The 14,855-nt window shown below is 31.9% G+C and overlaps 1 protein-coding gene across 1 annotated transcript; it reads left to right on the forward strand.

Annotated features, from left to right (window-relative positions):
* Positions 1 to 13,917: 13,917 nt before the first annotated feature.
* On the forward strand, positions 13,918 to 14,472 carry LOC101245053 (uncharacterized). The gene is made up of 2 exons (XM_004237645.1): positions 13,918 to 14,147; positions 14,271 to 14,472. The coding sequence occupies exons 1-2, from the start codon at positions 13,918 to 13,920 to the stop codon at positions 14,470 to 14,472; spliced, it is 432 nt and encodes a 143-aa protein (XP_004237693.1).
* Positions 14,473 to 14,855: the final 383 nt, after the last annotated feature.

The following is a 14,855-nucleotide window of genomic DNA, read 5'->3' on the forward strand; positions in this document are numbered from 1 at the left end:
CGTATCTGGTTCAGTTTGGGTTCCTTTTTCTTGATAGATAGTCTGCAACAAGATTCTTGTCAGTCTTAATTACTTCAATTGTAAATGTAAAATTTAATATATTTAATACTAATCTCCTTATTTCTTTTGTTGTAACTGAATCTTCTAACTTTTTTGTTATCCACCATTTTACCTGTGTATTATCTGTTCTTACAATAAATTTATTGTAAACAATATATGGTTCAAATGCTAATAAACATTTATATAATGCGAATAATTCTTTTTAATTTATTTCCCATTTTATTTGTGCTTCTGCATAAGATCCTGAATAATATCTACAATGGTGTTCTATTTTTTCTTTTTCATATTTGTATTTTAAAACTCCTCCATAACTATGATTACTTGAATCTGTTTCAACAATATAAGTAAATGTTTTATTTTCATCAGGAAAATAAAGTTTTGGTAATTTTTTACATAAATGCTTAATATTTCTTATATGTTCTTTATCTTTATTGTCGAAATAGTATTCTACATCTTTTTTAAGTTTTTTATGTAATGGTTTTAAGTGTTCTGCTAATTTTGGTATGTATTCTCTTACTTGATTTACTATTCCTAGAAAGGATTGTAATTTCTTTTTGGTATCTATATTCTCATCAAGGTTGATTATTTTTTGTACTATGTGGTTTTGCATTTTTATTCCATTTCTATCTATTTGTATTCCTAGAAATTCTATCTGTGGTTTCATAATTTTTGCTTTCTTTTTACTTAAGCTTATACCTGAGTGTTTAATTATATATATAAATTTTTCTAACAACCTTATATGTTCATCTTGTGTTTTAGAATATAGTAATATATATCATCTATATATACAATACAATTTTCTAACTGGTTAAAATAGTTATCCATAAAGTGTTGATATCTACCTGGTGCATTCTTATATCCAAATGGTAATACATTCCATTTATAGAAACCTTGCGGTACTGTGAATGTTGTAGCTGTTTAGATTCTTCTTCTAGTTTTAGGTGATAAAATCCTGATTTACAGTCGAATTTACTAAAATAGTTATATCCTTGTATTTGTCTTATTTTTAGTATTTTGTTTGGTATTGGGTAATTGTATGTTTTAGTTTTAGCATTTAGATTACGATAATCTATGACCATCCTACTTTTACCTCTTTTTTGTTCACTATGTTTTATAACTATAAATGCTGGACTTGTATGTTTGCTATTGCTTTCTTGTATATAATTATTTTCTAATAGTTCATCTATATGAATTTTGAATTCCTTTAAATCATCAAAGTTATATTTTAGTGGTTTCTGTGTTATTATACTATTTTCATCTATTAGTTCAATTTTTACTTTTGTCTTATGTTTTTCCCATCCTTGTAATGGATCTTTGTTATATAGTTGTTTTAGTTGTTCATTTATTATTTTAACTTTATCTATTGTAAATATAATAATTTCTAATTGTGATATTTGTTTCTTATTTATATTTTCAATTTTTTGGTTTATTTTTTCACTTCCTTTTATCCATTCCATAGGTTTTCGTTGTTTATTATTTACTCTTTTTGCTCCTATTTTGTTTCCGCATGGTGTATTAAACCACCAATGTGTTTTTGTTATTATATGTGGATAAAATCTATCTAAAAATGGCATTCCTAATAACATATCTTTTGTTGTAAACTCAAAATTATACCTTCTATTGTTAATAATTTATCCCATATTTGTATTTTTATATTTTTTGCTTTGTATTTAATCATACTTCCTTCATTATTAAATCCTGTTACTACCATAGGTGTTTTTAATTTTTCCCATTTATCTTCTGGTAGACAATTATATTTACATATATTCGCTTCTGCTCCTGTATTCATCATAGGGGTATAATATCTGTTGTGATATCCTTCTACAATAATTTTTGCAAGTATAAATATTTTCATTATTCATTTTGTTCTTTTTATAATTATTTTCTTATTTTGACAAGTTATTGTTAATTGTTCATTTTCTAAATTGTACGGTTTAACTTTTTCTAACCATTTTATACCTAATGTAATATTATGATTTCCTTGGTATATTTTAAATGGTATTATTAAGGGTATTCCTCCTATAATTATTTCTTTTTCCGTTGTTTCTTCATTTGTGTTTACTATCTCACTAGGTAATCCAGGGCATATGTGTCCTTTTTTTTATAATTTCTTCTTCTAATACTAACTCTCTTGTTATGTAATTTTCTTCTTGTCCTGTATTTATCAAAATTTTATATCTTCTTTGGTCTATTATTCCTGTTATGAAATAATGATATGGTGTTATTTCTTCCTTGTCTAATAAGTTTTGTGGGATTTCATAGTTTCTTTTAGATGTACTCATTCTTGATGAGGTAGCTCTTGTTAACGTATTTGGAACGCTTGAAGTGCTTAATCTTTCTTTTACAATTTCTAAATCTTCTTCTATGTCAATTTCTTTATAGCTATAGTCATTATTATCTATTACAGTAATTATTTTTTCAAAAGGATTTTCTATCTTTATTTTATCAATTTTATTTCTTGCTGTTATTTTATGCTTTGTTGTTAATATATATAGGTTTTTACATCTTGCTGTAAATAATTTGTTGCCTGGTGCTAGTTCTATTCCAGACATTTTCCAATATAGAACTAATGATTTATCTATATTTCTATCTGTTAATGCTACTGTATAATTGACACTTATTATAAATTTAAATTTTTGATATATTAGGTTTCCTTTTACTGCACTAATTACGCTTTTTTCTATAGGGTGTATAATTCTATCATCTGCTAAAGATATTTCAATAGGTGTATCTATTACTTCTCTAAAACAAGCTTTTATTAATATTTCTGTTCCTCCTAAATGTACATATTTTATTGGTGTTTTAGCTTTTATATCTTGTATTTCTTTATTTATTATTCGTTCACTTAGTATAGGTATATGTGTTTTTCCTCTTGTATATTTGCAATCTATGATATGTTCTTTTTGACTAACTACATAGTATTCTTCTTTTTGTCTCTTAAACCAATTTCTTAAAGTAGGTATTTCAAGTACCTTTTCAACACTTAAATCTAATTCTTTTCCTTTTATTTGTTCAAATATTGTATTATCAAATATAATTTTTTGTTTGATAATTCTTCATTTTGATAATCTTCTTTGGATATTATTTTTATATCTTCTTCAGACATTATATTTCTTCGTCTATTATATCATTATCTAGATTAATATATTCTTCTTCATTTTCTGTTTCTATGTCTGATACTTCATATATACTATCATTTTCACTTAGTTCATAGTCTTTATATTCTATTTGCATATATTTGTCACTATCTATAATTATTTCTACAATTTGCTTCTTTTTTGGGTCTTTTGGTAACTTACAATCTCTAGCTATGTGTCCTATCTTCAGAATTTTGTTCACTTTCCTAAGTCGTATTCATTCCAATATGTATATTATTTGTATTTGTATTTGTTCTAGTTTTTATATTATATTTTGTATGATAGTGTATAAAATATAAAAATAAGATGATGAAAAAGTGAGAATGAAATATAATATTGAAAAAGAATACGAGAATATTTGTTGCAATCATTCTTCAATAAAATACATAACTAGTTGGCTTACCTTTAAGATAAATATAATTAGGAACAAATAAAGATTCATAAATTATGCAACATGAGATTTTGAATTAATACAAATATTAATAGCATATGTAGTAGTTTGAATACGAATTGAGAGAGGATACAAAAATTTTAAGAAAAAACTATAAAAACAAAGTAAACTAATAGAAAATTATTCTTCATATAAATAAAATAGCTGACATATCTTTGGGATAAATACAAATTATGGAAAAATACAAGATTCACAAACTATGCAACATGAGATTATTAATAAATACAAATATTAATAGCATACATCGTGATTTTAATAAAAATGGAGAAAGATACCAAATTCTAAAAAGGAACTATAAATACAAAACAAACTAATAGAAAATTGTTCTTCCTCAACTCGGTCTTCAACAAGTTTTCGAAATCTTCTATACCCATTCTTTTTCTTTTATTAATAGTGATACAAAAAGATGCAAACACCAACTCTTTGATCGTCTCTCTTCCGTTATTTTAGCAATGGATCATACATTATCCGTTATTTTTTGAGTTTTATATATATATATATATATATATATATAGATGAAAAGTCACTAGAAAATTGTTGATTAAGTTGCATATCTCTTGTAATCCTCTTAGATTCGACCATTAGACAGTGATTTTATGGTTTTCAAACCTTAAACGAAAATTGGTCAATTTAATCCTCAACTATAATTTTTTTTAAAAAAAATAGTAAACAAACCTTAAAATCGGATGAAGATGCATACCTTAATCAAAAGGATTGTTGTGAATGTTTTTAGAGATAAATTTCCTAATTTCTGAAGAAGAAAACAAAAAGAATGTAAAAGAGAAGTGAGAGTTCAAAGATGAAGAAAGAATTGGAAGAGTGAAATCGGTGAGAGAGAAAATACCTTAATCAAAAGGATTGTTGTGAATATCTTTAGAGATATATTTCTCAATTTCTGAAGAAGAAAACGAATAGAATAGAAAAGAGAAGTCAGAGTTGAAAGATGAAGAAATAATTGGAAGAGTGAAATCAGTGAGAGAGAAAATAATGTTTTTTTTTTAAAAACATATGAGAGAGAATGAGTTGGAAAATGTACAATTAAAGTGAGATCAAATAGGAACTAAATTAGGATACACAATATTTTCTAAACTATTGACATTTTGATATTTTTACTAAAATTTATAAAATATGGATGTTTTTAATAATAATGTTAGGATTTTTGACTATTTTGCTAGTTTATCCTTAATAATATTTGGTGCTTGATTATATTTTTTTGTAATCCTACATAATTAAATACTCACATAACTTATGACAGAACCTACTATAAGTATGGACAAAAGGTGAAAAAATTATGTGGATATTAGTTATACATGTATTAAAATAGTAAAGAGAAAAGCCATAAAGTGACACTTGAAGTTGTTCCAATTTTTTCAAAAAGACACCTAAAGTTCGCAGGGTCCTATTACCCCCCATATAAACATTTCAAATAAAAATAAATAAACACTCTTAACTCGTCTTCACAACAGTTGTGTTCTCACGTTTGATATACGCATGTATGAGTAAAAATACACACCCACACCAGTGTAAGAAAACATGTAGCACTGCCAATTTGAATTTTTAAAATTATTTAATTAGAAATTTTATTTTCTTCAATTTACTCAATTTATTTTGTTTTATTATCAATTCTTCCTTATTCTTCATCTTCATAGACCCAGAATTTTCAGACAATTAGCTAAGCACAATACTTTTACAAATAAGCAAAACTTGAATTTCAAGCCAAGTTATCCGAGGTAAAGAAGAACGAAAATTATGTCAAAATAGAGTCATCGATAAAATTTCAAGAAATATCTTAGATACACAAGGTTATGACATTCAAAAATAAGAAGTAGAGTAGAGTTATAAGATTATTGAAAAGATAAAAAAAGAGGAAATTGAAATAAAATGACAGAAAAATCAGAAAGATCCCGACGCGAGAAGTATCGAAAAGATTTAGGCGATGTTGAAGACAGAATTGTTGGTGGTGTTTGAAGTAATCCTTGATAAGTTACGAGGTGGAATCATGTCCAGACCAGGTAAGAATTACCAATCTAAATTCGGAGAGAGTTTTCGTCGTTGCAAAAATAATTTTTCTTCATTTAGAGCAAAAAATCAAATGAAAAGTACACAAAATTGAGATTTTTATTTGTCAAAACTTAATTTTATAGGATTTGATTTTTCATTTTTTTATTTGGTGGTGATTTGATGTTAGACACAGTGAAAATAGTGTTATTGTAATGGTGGTGATGGTGATCATACCACAAAATTGTCAACAAAGAGGGACAAAGGGTTGGGTTTAAGATGAATTGAAGAAGAAGGATAGAAAAATAAATAAATGAATGAAAGAAAATAATAAAAAAATAAATATTAGAATATTATTATTATTGGGGCAGAGGGGGGTGGGATACACAAACTCGGACATTGTGAATACAAGTTGTTCAAAAAGTATGTATTTCTTGTGATTTGAAATGTTTCGTGGGGTAATAGGACACATGCCAAGTTAATATGTCTTTTTAAATATTCAAGACAATTTCAAATGTTAATTTATGTCTTTTCTCAATATTAGATTGCACATTATCCCCATCATTTTGTTATCAAAAGTATTTTGTTTATGTGATTTTAAAAGAAATTATAACACCATGAATCCAAAAAAATGAGAGAATTCCAGCTTTTTGTAGAATCTGGTGCCAGTCCCGATGAACCTTAGGTCGTTTCGTAGGTAGCAGTACAATAGTTTTTCAAAATGTCAAGTTCCAATACTTTTTCAATGGTTCACCAGGATGGCATGTCGACCAATGTACGAGTCGCAGGTACGTAGGTCTCGTAGGTGAGCCTCAGACTTAGTGAAATTTTAGAGCCACAAGTGAGACCCATAATTGCGCATGTACGTCCCATGGGTGGCCCCACGGATGGTACATGGGTCCCGTCAGTCAAAGGTCTAAAATAATAGTTTTTGAACCCATCGATGATCAACCAGGACGGTTTGTAGGTTCCCATCGACGGTTATTTTAAAGAGGCTTTTGGATTTTTTCCTAATTAATCTATCCTAATACTATGCCATTTTATATTCTATTAAAAGTCTATATAAACGTTTTTAACCCCCTCTCCCCAAAGTCTTCCAAATCACTTCATTCTCTCAAATCTCAAAATAAGAAGAAGTTCCTTCTCTCAAATATTTCTCTCTCTAAAAGGTTGAAGAAGAAGGCTAGGGCTTCAAGACAAGTCTCTAAGTCCTCTATCAAAGTCAAGCTTTTGGCATGATAGTCTTCATCTATGGAGCCCTTTCCTCCATAGAGTTCCCAAATTTCTCAATTTTGAAATTAGAAATCCCCAATTGAAGTTAGGGTAAACTTCTATGTCACATGTTCTTTCAATGTTGATATATTTGATTGTTTTATGAACCATTATGCATGAATTGAGATAATTCTATGATTTTAATATAAATTCGCATGAACCCACACATAACCCATATTTCCAAGTTATGAGATATATTGTGGGGTTTGAACTATGAAAGATGAGTTTATGAAATCATGCATGTTCTTATAAAATTGATGTAAATGTTTTAAGGATGCTTTGAGAGTGAAACATCAATATTGTTGTTCTGTTGTGAAAGGATTTCTCATATACATATAAAAATATGATTGTGATAGGTTTTCTCACATAAAGGATTCTAAGGCTGAAAGTTCTTCTCATCTAAAATGAATCAAAGTTAAGGAGCTATTCTAATAATGAGGCAAGCGGCGATTACCCATGACCTCAAAATGCTAAGAAAAGTGGTGATTACCCATGTCTTATTAATGATAATAAAAAGTTTAGACTAATCAATATTTCATGAGATTTATTCTTAGCACTGAGTGGGCAAGTGACGACTCCCACAATAATTAACTAAGGTTACTTTTAGAAGAATCTCATGAATTCCTTAAAGATGTTCACTTGTATTGACCATGTTTTATGACCTATGTTTTCTTACCCTTTTAATTCATGTTTTACCTTGGTCATCGCATATCATGAAAAGGTACCTTTTAAGCATGATTTAATATGTTTTATGCATTGCTATCATACTTGGTAATCTTTGTACTGACACATACTCTTACCTACATTTGTTATAAAAATGTAGGTTCTAACGTTTCAGATTCACTTTGTGGCTAAGGATCTCTTAGTCGAAGTTTGAAGATTTGGTGAGCCCCCGTGTTCCGAGAACTAAGCCTTTATCTCATTTGTCTCTACTTTTCAGATTGTATGTGATGTACGTGGTATATTCTGATCGCTTCTTATATATTAGATGGATTTGAAGACGATGTTTAGACTTCCGCTTCATTTTATAAACTCTTATATATTTAAACTATATTTCAATTCTTTTACATTGCTATTATCTTGTATGATATATGCTAAGTTGGCTTGTATGGTGCCTCCCGTGGTCTTATACGTCATGTTACACCTAGGGTCTTATACGTCATGTTACACCTAGCCACGTCGAATTGAGTATGAAGCATTCCACATTTATTAATGAGAGGCTATAAGCTCAAATTCTTTCATCAGGCGATAGAGTTTAACTCTATAATGTCTCTATCCTAATCCTTATTCGATGCTCTACATGATATGTCCACTCAAAGGACATATGCTAGAAAGAATGAGGGAGCCAATGTGGAACGAGAAGCTCCTCAATTTTCGGTCAACAAATGCGGGGTTTATTGTTGCTTTTCAAGTGTCTCTCAAGTCATGATGGCTCAAGCCAACAGGGAAGTTGTGGTCTCCATCGTAAACACCTAATACGTGTTTAAATCTACTCCTACAATATATAATAAAGTTTTTTCTTATGTTTTGCTTTGTATTTTATATTTTATGGTTTGTTTGTCTTGTTTTTTTTTAAATTGGCCCAAATGACCAACTTTTGATTGAATTGGGGCAAATTTAGACCCAATCTTTATAGCCCAATGAATTTTAGACCTGGTCCAATAACAACGGTCAAGATTGAATCTCAATCATTCATAATATTTTGATCCAAGGGCTCTTATGTGATTCTACCAAAAATACAAAACTCCAAAAATCAGAATTTTAACCTTATTTTGATTTTATTTTTCTTCTCCCCTTGCTTCCACCTGCCACCATCACGCTGGCGGCGACCACCCTATGGATGGAAAATTCTTCAAAATTGTATCATTTTTTCCTTTTGCCCTCCTCTACACTAATCCACAAACTATCCTCTTTATCCATAGCCAAACTTCATAGATCTAAGAAAAACTAAATACAAATAATTATTATTTTCCTTAGATTTATAAAGTTTCAGTCATCCCTGTAACATATCACTAATTGAAAGAACTAGAAAGAGTTAGAACTGGAAATAGCCATTTTTGGAAAGAATGGAAAATCTAGAAATTGAATAAGTTATGGTAAGTTTGGATTTCTGGTCAACTTCAAACAACTATAAATCCTAACTCAGGATTAGTTAGGTGTGTTTCCAGATACCATATCAAATATCTTGGAAATATCTTTCCAATTACGCTGAGTTTGTGCGATTTCGAGTTCGTATGAGTGAGATAATTTCATATGAGTGAGATATTTTCGAGTTCGCTGACTTGGCACACCCAAGGCAAAAATTTTAATCTGAGACGTGGCCACATGGCAGAATCTACTATTTCAAAAATTATTCTTGGAAATTATGCGGGAACAGCTCCGCGACCCGGACTTGTTTCCCGCCAAAAAATCTCAAATTTGAATTCGAGTTGGACTTCATTAAAGGGTAAATTTAAGTGAGGGGTCTTTTTGGGTATTTTAGGGGAGGGTTATATATTGATTTTAAATTAATTTTTCACCACAATTTCCCACAAAAACCAAATCCCCAAATCAAACTAAAAATCTCTCACCTCTCACTACTTTCTCTCTGTATTCATCCCTATTGAAGAAGCCTTGAAGGTTGAAAAAGAAGACCAAATCCTCCAATTTTCTACTTAAATTTCGTGGGTATTCATATTTAATTTATGGTTTGTTTCACTTTTGGGATTGTTTTCCTGCAAAAGATCCCTCCAAAGGATAATTTCTAAATCTCCCAAAACAAGGATTTTCTTCCACACATGAGTCTTCTTTGAAAAGTGAAATTGAGAATCAATTGTGTTGAATTATGATAAGTTAATGTTGTTTAAGTATTTATTGATGGCCAATTAATGATTTCCTATGAGTTTTACCTAGACCGATGTCTTTCCCCCAATTTCATGAAAACCTTGATTTGATAGGGTGAATTGTGAAGAGGATGAATATGTTGATTAACTATATTGATGTTAATTATGCAATTGCTTTCTTGAATTTACCTTAGTCATGCATTGGCTACGTGCTCTTTGGTAATTGAAGTATGGCGGAAATGAAAAGGCGATGAGTTAAAAAGGTTGATTTTTCTTGAATCCAATTATTAAGTATGAGTTACTTAGATTGTAATGTTGATAACAAGTATTATTCATCCTTATCCCTAGACTATTGAATTAGTTATGAAGTATGCAACTATGTTATGGTATGATTTATTATATATTGAAAGTAGTTTCTCATGATTATAATAAAGTGTTGAGTGAAAGGTTTATTCACTTGTATTTGGTTTCTATGTGAAAGGATAGTTCTCACTTTCGAATACCTATGAGCTATTATGATAAAAAATTCACATAGAGGTCTAGAAGAGACTAATTTTATCTTGTATAATGAGTATGATAACTAATAAAGGGAATAAATGCTTAGCACCAAAAGGGCATGTAAATGAGATGGAGGTCTCACGTTTAGTATGTCCAGCCTCCCACATGTGTTTATAAACGTTAGTAAGTACGGATTCCCAAGTTATGTGTTGTGTTATGAGATGGAAACCTCCACGTTAGTAAGTTAAGGTTTCCAGCAATAATCTCCTTGACCCTTAACTATGTGCCCACATAGGACTCTAGCTTAGTGGATCCACCTAGATAGCTACATACGAATGGTTACTCCTTAGGCAAGTGTTAACCCTCTCTTTTTGGTGTTGGAGTAGAACACCAGATTCCATGTAGCTCACATGATCTAATGTCAGTTGTTGCACTTCTTTCTCTGATGTAAAAGTATTATCAAGTTAAGTGTATGAACTCATACTAGGGCTTGTCTTGAAGGTTTAAACATGGTGTAAGAGAGGGTATGATACTTTTCTTTCACATTGAACTTGTGGGATCATAAGGGATGGTTCTACTATTATTATTATGATTATGATTATTTTGATAATGTATGAGTAGTATTGATGTATTAATCATTTAATGATGAATTATGAGAATATGTTGTAAGTATGAAGTGGGTTGCTCAGTGTGATACTTAGTTTGGATAGGGATATGGGGTTATCCTTGGCATTGCACAAGTATTGCTTAGGTGCACTATATGTTCGGTTGATATTATGTTGAATTTACTTACTATGCTTATTATATGTGCATGTTGAGTTAAGTTGATAGAAAGCATGATTTTGACTAAAATGTCCTTTTTCTCATGAATTGATGATTTTGTGCATAGAAGCCATACTTAGTACGTGTGATGTACTAAACCATTTTATTTAATTTTTTCCCAAATATTTTAGGTTCCGATCATTGAAGATTCGTGGCAAATTTGAAAAGAAGACTTGGATCTTTTCCCAAGTCATTGGTGAGTCCTCATGTTCAGGGATGTTGCCATGTTCCACTCTAGCTATGATGTTGTTTACGTTTAGGAACATTATTATTTCTTTTATCATTGAGACAATTGATATAAGCCTATAATGGAGGATTGTTCTTGTATTGGCTATGTCCAAACATTTATACTCTTGTAGATGGTTCAATGTGAGGCAAAGTATTCGGCAAAATTTCTATGTATTGGTTTACTTTTGCTTACTTGTTTAATTAGAATTATTAAAGAAATTTTTTTCACAAAATCCCTTTAATTACTTGTTTTCAGAAAGAGTTTGGCTAAATAGACATAATTGTACATAAAAGTTAAGTCTAAACCATTTTCCTCACGGGATCGACCCGAACCTACTAATTGGATTCTTTACTTGATACGACCGCTTATAGTTATTTAAGGAAGTGAAATTTAAGTGTATCAAATTTTGGCGCTGCTTCTGGAGAAAGTGACTTTTAGAATAACTTTAAATACAATATTGATATTTAGTCAAGAATTTCCTAAATTTATCTTTTTTATTGTTTTTTTCTCTTTCAAGTCTAGCTTTAGTGTATGCCAAGTACACGAAGCTAAGGAGAACCCAACCAATCTAGGTGATGGGGCAATTCGTCAACCTCCACTACTGGTTGAAGCACACAATCAAGTTCAAGTTGAGTTGGAGAATGCTTTGAGGTTGCAGCCTCCAGAGCCAAGACCTAAGGATTACAATAGGGGCAACGTTAACATAGATAAGTCTGATGGACCTCTTGTCCTACCCTCTTTTTCAAATGGACACACATTTGTGGTTATGAGTAGCCTAATACAAATGCTCTCCGCGAGGGGTTTATTCTCGGGACTGCCATCAGAGGATCTTCATGCTCACATATCCAAACTGAGGTCTTTATATAAGAGTTGTGTGGGTAGGACAGACTTAGATATGAATGTCATTGGGTTGCAAGTGTTTTCTGTATCAGTGACTGAAGATGCCGCCATATGGTTTACTGAGCTTCCCAAAAACTCTATTTATACTTGGGATCAGTTCAGAGATGCGTTCTTAGCAAGGTATTACCCAATGTCCAAGAAGATAAACCTCAAAGATAAAATGAATAACTTTGCGGCACTACCTGGGGAGTCGGTGAGTAGCTCTTGGGACAGATTTACTTCATTTGTGAGAGGCATACCAAGCCACCGCATTGATGATGAATCATTGAAGGAGTACTTCTATCAGGATCAAGATGATAACAATAAATCATTACTCGACACTATTGCGGGGGGTTCCTATGGTTAGTACACATATATAGAGATCACATAGAAGTTGGAGAAGATATCTTGCAACAACAAGGATTGGAGAACTACAAAGTCAGACACTAGAAGAAACACCTTTGCAGTACAAGATACAAACAACCCAACAACATATCAGATGCGTGAAGAGTTAGCACAGATGAGAACTGAGCTAGGGTTAGTTTTGAAGCATGTGAGCGGGGGTGATGAAAAAGTAAATGCGATGAAATACTTCACTAAACCACCACCGCTGATAGATGAGTATTATTATGAAAAAGATTACTATGCAGTGAATGATCACATGGGTTTTTTTTAACCAAACGCCTAAGGCTCCAATTAGGAGAATTAGCGCTAAAGTCAAGGATATCATGGTTGGAACTACAGTAACTACATTCGAGAGGGTCAATATGTTCGATATGGGAACTATAATCGCAACAACAACTTCAACTGGAGTAACTATGGTAATGGGAATGATACGGGTGGGCCCTATATTCCCCTACAAAATCGGAAAATTGCTCCTAGGGATGGTATAGGTAGTATGGAGTGAGTTGAGATATGTTACAAAATATGATGAGGAGATTTGATACTAGTAATGAGAATGCCAAGGATACTAGAGGTGATTAGCTAATATTTTAGAAAAGGTGGATGCACATGTAATTTCAATCAAGTATCTTGAGCTACAGATGTCTCAATTGTCTATTATTCTTCGGTCTTGTCTTTCCATCAGAGGAAGAAGTTCATGTACGATGTGAAAAAGTTTATTTGGGATGAGTCTTATTTATAACGGAGTTGTGCCGATGGGATGATTCACTGTTTCATATCGAAAGTTGAGATGTTTAGCATTTTGGAGGCATGTCACTCCTCGCCTGTGGGAGGACACCATAGTGGTATCCGTACTGTGCATAAAATTTTGTAGTGTGGGTAGTATTGTCTAACCATTCACCAATATGTCATGAGTTTTTCAAATCATGTGATCGGTGCCAGCGAGATGGAGGAATTTTGAAGAGGCAAGAGCTCCCGTTAAACTTATTCTGGTGATTTAGTTATTTGATGTATGGGGCATTTATATTATGGGCCCGTTTGTGACTTCTCATGGGATGAAGTATATACTTGTGGCGTTTGAATACATGTCTAAATGGGTGGAAGCTATATCACTCCTAACAATGAAGGAAAGAGTGTCACCGCGTTCTCGAAAAAGAATATCTTCTCCAGATTTGGCACACCTAGGGCCATTATTAGTGTTGGTGGTAGTGGCTTTGTAATAAGTTTTTCAAAGTCCTATTGGAGAAATATGGGGTTATCCATAATGTGGCTACTCCTTACCATCCGCATACTAGCGGGCAAGTTGAGGTGTCCAATAGAGAGATCAAACAAATTCTGGCGAAAACAATGAATGCTAATAGAACTGATTGGTCAAGGAGGCTTGATAATGATGTTTGGGCCTACCGAACTGCATATAAGACTCCTATTGGTATGTATCCATACCAACTTGTATATGGGAAGGCTTGTCACTTTCCGATCGAGTTAGAGAACAAAGCAATGTGGGCATTCAAGAAACTGAAGATGGATTGGACTGAAAAAGTAGACCAACGACTAAATGGGTTGAATGAGCTCGATGAGTTTTGACTCAAAGCCTATGAAAGTTCAGACAATTACATAGTGAAGATGAGGAAGTACCACAACCAAAGGATTGAAAAGCGAGAATTTCTGGTAGGTGATCTGATGCTTCTATTCAATTCTAGGCTACGCTTGTTTCCGGGCAAACTCAAATCCAAGTGGACAGGGCCATTCCTCATCACTAAAGTGTTCTCACACGGAGTGGTTGAGTTGGAAAATGAGGAGGGTGCAAAGTTCACATTAAACGAGCAAAAGATTAAGATCTACTTGGGGCATGCAAAGAGCGTCCATGAAGTGGTTGAGGCTTATCCCCTCGATGAAGTCTGAGTATTCAAGGATCCTACATAGTGCCGCAACTTTAAATCATGCGCTTCGTGGGAGTCAACCCAAGGTATACCCTCTAGCCAATGATAGGTTTTTATGTTCTTTGTAGGAATAGTCCTACTCTTTCCGTTTTTTTTTATTTTTAGTTTTATTTCATTCTCACTTATGCAGTATTGTTGGCTAGAGATTATTAGAGAGTCCATGGCTCAAAAGTGTCGTAAAAAGTACAAAAAGAATACCTTAATGGGTGATACATGTTTAGGACCAAAACTAAAAATCTGCAGAAAATGGTCTGGGCACAGGTCTACGGACCCCATCGACGGGCCGTCGTCCAATCAACGGACCGTCGATGGTGTCTGTAGATCCAGGTATGTCTCGTAAATTTT

The sequence above is a fragment of the Solanum lycopersicum genome, chromosome 4 (genome assembly GCF_036512215.1).
Source record: "Solanum lycopersicum chromosome 4, SLM_r2.1".
NCBI lineage: Eukaryota > Viridiplantae > Streptophyta > Magnoliopsida > Solanales > Solanaceae > Solanum > Solanum lycopersicum.

Coding starts and splice junctions, on each gene's coding strand:
- LOC101245053 (XM_004237645.1), top strand. CDS start 13,918: ATGAATGCTAATAGAACTGATTGGTCAAGGAGGCTTGATAATGATGTT. Junction 14,148..14,270: donor GGGTTGAATGAGCTCGATGA/GTTTTGACTCAA, acceptor ATTCAATTCTAG/GCTACGCTTGTTTCCGGGCA.